The 8,979-nt window shown below is 53.0% G+C and overlaps 1 protein-coding gene across 6 annotated transcripts in view; it reads right to left on the bottom strand.

Moving 5' to 3' along the window:
• The window catches only part of LOC126081475 (solute carrier family 23 member 1-like), a 65,714-nt gene that overhangs the window by 7,614 nt on the left and 49,121 nt on the right, over positions 1 to 8,979 (bottom strand). For 4 of the 6 annotated variants that reach the window (XM_049893373.1, XM_049893371.1, XM_049893375.1 and 1 more), the window contains 6 exons: positions 8,458 to 8,578; positions 8,063 to 8,219; positions 6,387 to 6,640; positions 911 to 1,075; positions 400 to 541; positions 218 to 313 (listed from right to left, as the gene is read on the bottom strand). In XM_049893373.1, the coding sequence (XP_049749330.1) occupies positions 218 to 313; positions 400 to 541; positions 911 to 1,075; positions 6,387 to 6,640; positions 8,063 to 8,219; positions 8,458 to 8,578 (935 nt within the window). The remainder of the gene's footprint in view (positions 1 to 217; positions 314 to 399; positions 542 to 910; positions 1,076 to 6,386; positions 6,641 to 8,062; positions 8,220 to 8,457; positions 8,579 to 8,979) is intronic. The other 2 variants (XM_049893372.1, XM_049893374.1) reach the window with 2 other exon arrangements.

Genomic DNA, 8,979 nt, shown 5'->3' with positions numbered 1-8,979 from the left:
TAAATCAATACATGTGCAGTGTCCCTCACCAACTAGAGTGTAGGTGCTAAGAAAGCAGGGCTGGGTCTTTTTCCTCTTGCTTTTGAGGTTTTTCCCACCATTGGGCCCTTACAACCCCCTCAGACCCAAGGCCCAGTCATGTATGCTCTGCCCAGCCTGGCATGGCAATGGGGCCAGGAGAAACTCTCCAAGTGGTCCAGATACCCAAATGCCCCACCTGGGATGGTGTTGTCCAGTAGAAAGCCCAGAGATCCACCAACAAACATGCCGGTGGTCAGCAGTACCTGGATGACCTGGTCCAGCTGGAGAATGCCTGGAGTGGAGACAGAAGACTGGGACTTACAGGGACCAAGGGCTTTCCTCCTGAGGGGACAGAGCCTCAGCTCCACTTGCTCTGACCTGGGGCATAGCAGTCTGGGGACAGGGTATCACCTGTCTGGAGCCTCTCGGGGTTCTTGTTCACCCAGTTGGGAATGGCGAGCCCACAGTAGATGGAGAAGCCAAAGACAAAGAGATTCCGGGAGGAGTTCATGTCCACGTACTGCAGGAGAAAGGCCGAGAGGCAGGCTGGCACTCAGCACCTGCGCTGCGCGCGCGCACACACACATCACCCCCTGCAGAGGTCAGTCCACCCGCTGCCGTGCCCCAGCTGCTGAGGAGGGCTGGGCTCACAGCCACACCAGCCGGCAGGTCCAAGCCCCAGCCCACCTGGCTGGCCATTTGGGCAGTGCTCTGAGCTGATGCTATTTCTGGTTTTCAGAGGTTTGATGCTTCTGGCTATTCTTTCTTCCATGCGAAGTCCAGTGTGGCTTCTGGGACCCAGGATCCCCTCCCCACTCCCATCATCTCAGCCCCGCCGACTTCTTTCAAGAGGAGCAAAGTGACTGTTTTCCTCAGGTGCCACCCTCACCTGCAGATTGGAAATCCCCACGGCCGTGATGACCCCGAACATCACCAGGAACATGCCTCCGATCACAGGGGTCGGGATGGTGGCAAACGCAGCCCCAATCTTTCCAAACACACCCATCAGGAGCAGCACACAGCCTGCCGCCACGATCACCATCCTGCTCCCCACCTGCAGCACCCAGGAGACGGGCAAGGGGCTCAGCCCGAGGCCTCTGCCCTGTGCAGGCACCTCGACATCATTCCAGTGTACTAGCAAGAGCAGCAGCAACCCAACCAAGAAACACTCCTCTGCTCCCCGATAGGGTTTGGGAAAGGAGGGTGTGCGCCTTGTGAGCGCCTACAGGGGGCGCCAGAGCTCCCTCCGCCCCTCCCGGCCCACAGGACCCACCCAGTCTGGACTTTTGGGCCCTTTACAGGGGGACCAGGAGTCTCTCTTCAGAGGCGGCGGGGAGAATGAGGGGTTTCAGAGCTGAATCCCACCCAGCTTTACCTGTGATGAGCTGTGTGACTTGAGCCACACTACCTAACCGCTCTGAATTTACCAAATAAGATCACTGATACTTACTTCACAGGTTAAATAAGATAATGTATGTGAACTGTGTAGAATAGCAACTGTGAAGCCTAGTTAGCACTCTATGTTGTTATTGGCTGCCATCCAGTCCGTTCCGACGCATGGTGACCCCATGCTTTAGGGTAGAACTTCTCGATAGGGTTTTCTTTACTGTAATCCTTATCAAGGCAGATCGCCAGACCTTTTTTCCTCATAGCATATGGGTGGATTGGACCTGCCAACCTTTAGGTTAGTAGTCTAGCACAAACCATTTGCACCACCCAGAGGCATATATTTTTTTGGTATTATATTAACCAAGACATCTTCTCAACTGGGAGAATGATAGATTTTCTCAACAAGGAATCATTTCATGAAATATGCATAAACTCTGGTTCTTCATATCTAACCTGTTGCCACTGAGTCGTTTCTGACTCATAGTGACTCCATAGGATAGGGTAGAACCCTACAGGGTTTCCAAGGAGCCCCTAGTGGATTCGAACTGCCGACCTTTTGGTTAGCACTCATAGCTCTTAACCACTAGGCCACCAGGGTTTCCTCCTCATATCTGGGGGGGCTCCATTTAGGATACGAAACTGAAGTGAGGCCCCAGCTCGTGGTATTTTGCAGCATTCACCGTTTTTGTCCAGAACCTTAGAAGTGTGTTTTTCTCTAGTTCATCTCCACAGAGGTTTAATTGTCGCTCTGCAGTTTGCGCTTTCAGAATTGATGAAAAGCGTGAGCTGGTTGGAGTGGAGTGGCCATGACTCTGACCTCACCCTGTTGTGAGGAGAGTGGGTGTGGTCACAACCTGCGACATTCTGGGACCCAGCCCCAGCCAGGTGCCAGCAGCTGTCATGTCAGGACACTGTTGATTGATGCTGAAATGAAACCAATTGATGTGGACTCGGCTCTGACTCACGGCGCCTCCATGTGGGTCAGAGTAGAACTGTGCTCCATGGGGTTTTCAATGGCTCATTTTTTTTGAAAGTAGGTCAACGGGCCATTCTTTCAAGATTGCTGCTTGGTCAAGGGTTATACTTGGGTCTTGGGTGACAGTTACTACTGGTGAAACAAAGGTGATCTCTGCCTCTGAGGCCTTCTGCATCCTCCTCAAAAGCCAGCGCCGTTCAGCTGACATCCCTGTCTTGATATTCCATCCATGAATGGATTTAGATATCTATTGTCAGCGAGTGTGTTTAGTTGCTCTTGAACCTGCTTCTCATCCATTTGTGTCTACAGCCGGCCCTGAAAAAGATGCTCTAATGTCAACTAGCTGAAGCCCAGTCACGTAAGGATAAAGTAGTGGGTTCTGCCTTTGCTTTCTCTTCTCTTCCCAGTCTAAGTGCTTCTGTATTGAACTGTCTTCATTTGAAATTTTTACTAAGTCAAAAGACTGTTTTTGTTTTTGTTTATAGCCCTGACAATGAAGTGTGGGAACAAGGGCATGACTAGATCTTACGTTGCTGTCACGTGCACTCATCTTGCAGCCCGTGCCCACTTTTGACCCCAGGATTGTGGGCCAGAAGTCCTGACTGCTATTGGTACATCCTAGATCATGCCTTCAGCCTGATTTCCCCTGACAAGTGCAGAGAACCAAGAAGTCCGAACCTATCAATGCAAAGACGCAACTTGTGTAAGTTATTGGAAGTAATATCTCAAAAGGCCACAAGGAGGAGGTGTGAGCCTACAAAAGCAAGTAGCCTTCCCATCTGGAGCGTCTTAGCCAGCTCTGTGTCTAAGCATCTTTCTTCCCTGCTCCTTCCCTCTCGTCTAAAGGGCCTTAGTTTAGAAACAACACATCAAGGAAATATTTGTTCTGTTTATGGAATGCAATTTTCTGTTTTGCATAAAATCAAGCAACATATTGCATTGGGCAAATCTGCCGAAAAAGATCTCTTTAAAGTGCTAAAAATCAAAGATGTCACTTTGAGGACTAAGGTGCGCCTGACCCAAGCCATGATGTTTTCAATCGCCTCATATGCATGCCAAAGCTGGACAATGAATAAGGAAGACCGAAGAAGAACTGATACCTTTGAATTAGGGTGTTGGCAAACAATATCGAATATACCAGGGACTACCGGAAGAACAAACAAATCTATCTTGAAAGAAGTACAGCCAGGATGCTCATTAGAAGCAAGGATGGCAAGACTTCATCTCATGTGCTTTGGATGTGTTATGCTTGGTAAAGTAGACAGTCACTGAAAAAGAGGAAGACCCTCAATGAGATGGACTGACACGATGGCAGCAACAAAGGGCTCAGGCACAGTCAAGACTGTGAGGCTGGCACGGGATCGGGCAGTGTTTCCTTCTGTTCTACATACGGTTGCTCTGAGTCAGAACTGACCAACAGCACCTGACAGCAACAACAGTGGGAAACATATTTGCTGCCCTATAGAATGCTGGCGGTGCAATGGTTAGGCATGCGGCTGCTAACCGAAAGGTTGTTGGTTCGAACTCGCCCAGCAACTCTGAGGAAGAAAGTCCTGGTGATCTGGTCCCTTAAAGACTGCAGACCAGGAAACCCTTTGGGGCAGGCAGTTCTACTCTGTCACACGGGGTCGATGAGTTGGAATCAACTCAGTGGCAACATGCTTATGCAGCCCCTCCCACTAGGTTTTTGCATGGGTCCGTGACCCTCACGTGGAACACACTCCTCAGTTGCACCGAAGTTCCTGAAGCTTTGGGCAAGTGTCACAGTGTCCACGGTGTCACAGAGCACAGGACTTGCTGTGGGGATGGGTGCCAGCTGCGGTCATCTGCTCAACCTCTCAGTCCTGCTGTGTGTCAACTTTGGCCATGATGGGGGGTGGGGGGCAGATCTGATGCTGGAAAGAGGCTGCACATTGAAGCCACTGAGGGGACTGTAAGGAATCCAGGTGGAAGAAGGGTCTATAAATTTTGAAGCTCAAAGAACTTGTGTGGGGAAATGCTGCAAAGATACACAGAAGCACGTGGAAAGCAATAAAATAATCATACTTTCCCAAAGTCACCTTAGAAAGCACCATCTTGGAGAGTTTGTGCTAGCTTTATGGGACTTTACTGTGGGAAATTGGGGCCACAAACAGATTTTAAGCAGGAACTAATCTAATCAGCTGGGGGGCATGGGAAGTTCAGTGGTAAAATTTCACCTGCCACACAAGAGAACCAGGTTCGAGTCCCAGCCAGTGTACCTCATGGGTGGCCACCGCCCAGCTGTCAGTGGAGGCTTGCGTGTTGCTATGATGCTGAATAGGTTTCAACACAACTTCCAGACTAAGAGAGACTATGAAGAAAGGCCTGGCAACATACTTCTGAAAACCAGCCAATGAAGATCCTGTGGCTCACAGTGGGTCAATCCAGCAATTTCTTCCATTGTGCATGGGGTCCCCATTGCCACGAGCAGGGGGCCAACTCAACAGCAGCCAACAACAGCAACAGCATTGGGGTTTCAGAAAGATCCTGAGGCAGCTACGTGGGAGGCAGGTTAGAAATGGCAAGATCCCAGGCAGGGAGGCTGTCCAGGCAAAAGGTGATACCCCTGGGGCTCTGGGAATGTGGAGAAGAGGCGAGAAGGGAGGCCAGGTGCTGAAGACGGCACAGGACAGCGAGGAGCTGAGGACAGCGGGGGATACTAGTGGGCTCCGTCAGATGGGGCTACCAGGAGAAGGGCAGGAATGTGGGTGCACTGAGCTTCCCACAGGCCACTCTGAGTGTGAGGGCCCCAGGGGTGGGAGGCACATCCGACCAGGGGGCGCTGAGCTTCCAGGCTTGGAGCTCGGCAGAGGGCGGGGCCCGTAAACTTCAGAAAGGGCTTTCAATTAATGTCACCGGACGGTACATGTGAAGAATGAGGACATGGCAAAGGTTTTGTTAACTATGTATTTGCCACAATTCTAAAAAAAATGTCAGGACTTTCTTCAGTGCTCACAAGGCCACTTCTGGAATCACCACAACCAAAGAAAGTCAAGTGTGGGAGGCAGAAGAATGGCCTCCAAAGTGTCCATGTCAGAATCCCTAAACCTATGAATAGGTCACCTGACATGGGAAAAGGGACTTTGCAGATGTGATCCAATTAAGGACCTTGAGATGGGGAGGTAACGCTGAATTTTCCAGGTGGGCCCAGTCCAATCACCAAACCCGTTGCCGTCGAGTCGATTCCGACTCCCAGCGACCCTACAGGACAGAGTAGAACTGCACCATAGGGTTTCCAAGGTTGCGACGTTATGGTAGCAGACTGACACACCAGAGAGTGGCTGGTGGGTTTGAAGCACTAACCTTTTGGTTAGCAGCAGAACACTTAACCGTTACGCCACCAGGGCTCCCTACGCTAATCACAGGGGTCCTTCAAAGCAGAAAACCCATCCTGGCTGTGTTCAGTGGGAGCCGTGACTATGGAAGAAAGATCTGAGAAATCCAACATTGCTGGCTTTGAAGGTGGAGGAAGTGGCCACAAGCTATAGAATGCAGACGGCCTCTACAGGTTGCAAAAGGGAAAGAAACGGATTCTCCCCTAGAGCCTCCAGAAAGGAATGAAGCCCTGCCAACACCTTGGTCTTAGCCCGGGGAGACCTGTGTTGGGCTTCTGACCTCTAGAATGTAAAGTAACGAATTTGGCTTGTTGCGAATCAATAAGGTTGTGACAATGCGTTACAGCAAAAACAGCAGCCACAGGAAATTCATACTCGGAGGGATTCAGGTACCCGGTCTCCCCCCAGCGCCCCGCGTTCTCCCTGTAGGAGGTAGGCCATTCCCTGTCCCCAGACCCCCACCTGCAGCCTTATCCAGGTGATGCCCAACCCCCACCTGCAGCCTTACCCGGGTGATGCTCAGCCCCCACCTGCAGCCTTATCCAGGTGATGCCCAACCTCCACCTGCAGCCTTACCCGGGTGATGCCCAACCCCCACCTGCAGCCTTACCCGGGTGATGCCCAACCCCCACCTGCAGCCTTACCTGGGTGATGCCCAGCACCCCCACGTTCTCACTGTAGGAGGTGGTGCCGTTCCCGGTCCCCCAGGCTCCCGCCAGCAGGCAGCCGAGCCCCTCAATGCCTATGCCACGGTTGATGGCATGTCTCGGGGGGGTCGGAGCCCCCACCAGCCGGGCACAGGCATAATAGTCGCCAACCGACTCCACCATGGAGGAGATCACGCCAGCGATGATGCCGCAGACCCCTGCCAGGCTGATGGTGGGGAGGCCCCACTGTCCTGGAAATGCAGGGCAGAGGGGTTGCTCATCAGAGGGTGAGAGGCTGCTGGACCAGATACTCCCCTACTAGGGGGGGCTCCGGAAGACTGGACAGCTGAGTGGGGGCAAGACACCCAGACCAGAGGTCACTGCTCACAAAAAGACCTAGCAATGGGGCCTGTCCCCAGGAAGGCCTGGGAGCATGGGAAGCCGAGACTCTTCCTCAGGGAGGCCTGGGTCCCTCCGCCCACAAGGCCAGGCCTGCCCACCCTGGGGCCTGGAGCCTATTCATACACGTGAGCCCAGAACTGTGGGGAAAAGAGGCCGGAAGCAGCCCAAGCAGGAGCGGGTTACCCAATAAACAAGGTAAACAGGGCCTTACTTCACATGTGAAATTGTTTGCTACAGATTAGGGAGTATGCAAAATAAGCCCGCCATTACATTGCTGACTCAGTAATCCGTCCCCGTCGAGCAAAAAACAAACAACAGCAAAACCAAACCCATTGCCCACAAGTCGATTCCGACTCGAAGGATCGACCTTATAGGACAGAGTACAACTGCCCCACAGGGTTTCCAAGGCTATAATCTTTACGGAAGCAGACTGCCACATCTTTCTCTGGTGGAGAGGCTGATGGGTTCGAACTGCAACCTTTTGTTTAGCAGCTGAGTGCTTAACCACTGCACCACCAGGGCTCCTCTGTCCCTATCAGGGATTATAAATTTGAAAAGAGGCTTTGATTTTCTAGGAAGGTGCTGTGGGGTTGGGAGAGAGACAGCTGCCAGCCATACCTAGAAGCAGAATCTTTGATGTGCTGAAAAAATGTGAAATTGTTCACTACAGATGATCCAGTAAGCAAGGTAAGCACCGTGCTTACCTTGCCTACTGGATGATCTGCCCCTGGGCCTAAGAAGGAGCCCCGGTGGTAAAGTGGTTAAGAGCCTCAGCAGTTCAAATTCACCAGCCACTCCTTGAAAACCCTTAGGGGCAGTTCTGCTCTGTCCTATAGGGTAGCTATGAGCTGGAATCCACTGGACCGCAACGGGTTTGGTTTTTGGTGTTTGGGCCTAAGAATGCATTTGACCCAGACTCGCCGGAATGGTCTACAGTATTTCGGTCCCGGGCTTACTTTGTGCGGGAATCACAAGTCCAAGAGGAGACACAAAGGTCTGGTTGGGAGGTCTGGACTGCTCTGCCTCCCTCACTCCCCCAGGTCCTGAGCCAGTGTGGGGGAGGGGGTGGGGGGAGCCTTTGCTTCATCACTCCTGAGGATTCTGAGGACAACCCCGGGGTCCCCTTCTTCTCTTAGGGGTCTGACATGGGCTCCCTAGAGGATGTCCTTCCCAAGCCCCTCATTCAACTAACCACCCAGTGCCCTGGGCAGCACCCGGGACAGCTCCCAGGAAGCGTGTCCCAGGCAAGGAGGGGCTCACCCTAACAGCACCTGGGTAAGGGACACGGAACCACGGGGCCTGGCTCAGGACGCTGCCTTTGGTGTCGGTGCGGGCCCAGTGCCCGTAGGCCGCGGGGGCCGAGGGGAGGGCGTCGGTGACCGTGAGCACAAAGCAGGTGAGCCAGGAGATGCAGAGCGCCAGCAGCACCTGCAGAGGGAACCACCGCGCCAAATCACCGTCACCCTCCACCTCGCCCTCCCTGCCCCCACGTCCTCCCAGCAGGGCGAGGCGGAGGAGGTCCTTCAGGAAAGCGCTTTGAATGAGGCAGTGTTGGGTTCCTGACTCTTGCAGGGACTACAGGGATCTGGTGTGTCAGTGGACAGGAGGCCGCCCCAGTCTCCAGGTGAGCCGACTGAACACGGGAGGGGGCTGAGGTGCTGCTTACCGGGAAGACCTGAAACAGGTGGAACTTGGAGGTGTGAAATTTCTTCTTTTGTCCATACACGAGCACGGGCACCGTGATGTTTTTCAGGTACTGAGAAAACAGCACGATGAGAAAGATGGTCCTGAAACAAGAACACACCCAACTGGTGAGCTGGGGGCTGTCCTGAGCATGTCCTAAAGCTCTGAAGGGTCCAGGAAGCCGATCCCCCACGGGTCTCTGTGACCTGCGCCCTCTCTACGCAGACACAGACTCCACCTTCTCTGAAAAGGTGGGCTGTGCCCCTCCAGGGGCTGCTGGAGGTCCGAGAGGGATTGTGGGAAGGGAGGCTGTTATTTCGTGGGAGTCTAAGAGAAATACGCTGGCATCACTGGACAGATACTGCAGTTATAGCCTAAGAGGCCAGAGTCCTAGTGCCCATTACCTTCTAGATATTCTGCAGGTCTCTGACGGTCAACATACCTCCTCAGATGCCAGAGGGCAGAGCAAACGAACAAGAACGCACTGCCACCCCAAGTCCGTTCC

Source organism: Elephas maximus, chromosome 8 (assembly GCF_024166365.1).
Source record: "Elephas maximus indicus isolate mEleMax1 chromosome 8, mEleMax1 primary haplotype, whole genome shotgun sequence".
NCBI classification, from domain to species: domain Eukaryota; kingdom Metazoa; phylum Chordata; class Mammalia; order Proboscidea; family Elephantidae; genus Elephas; species Elephas maximus.
Note: the sequence above shows the minus strand (reverse complement) of the source record. Positions and strands in the feature narration are given on the sequence as shown.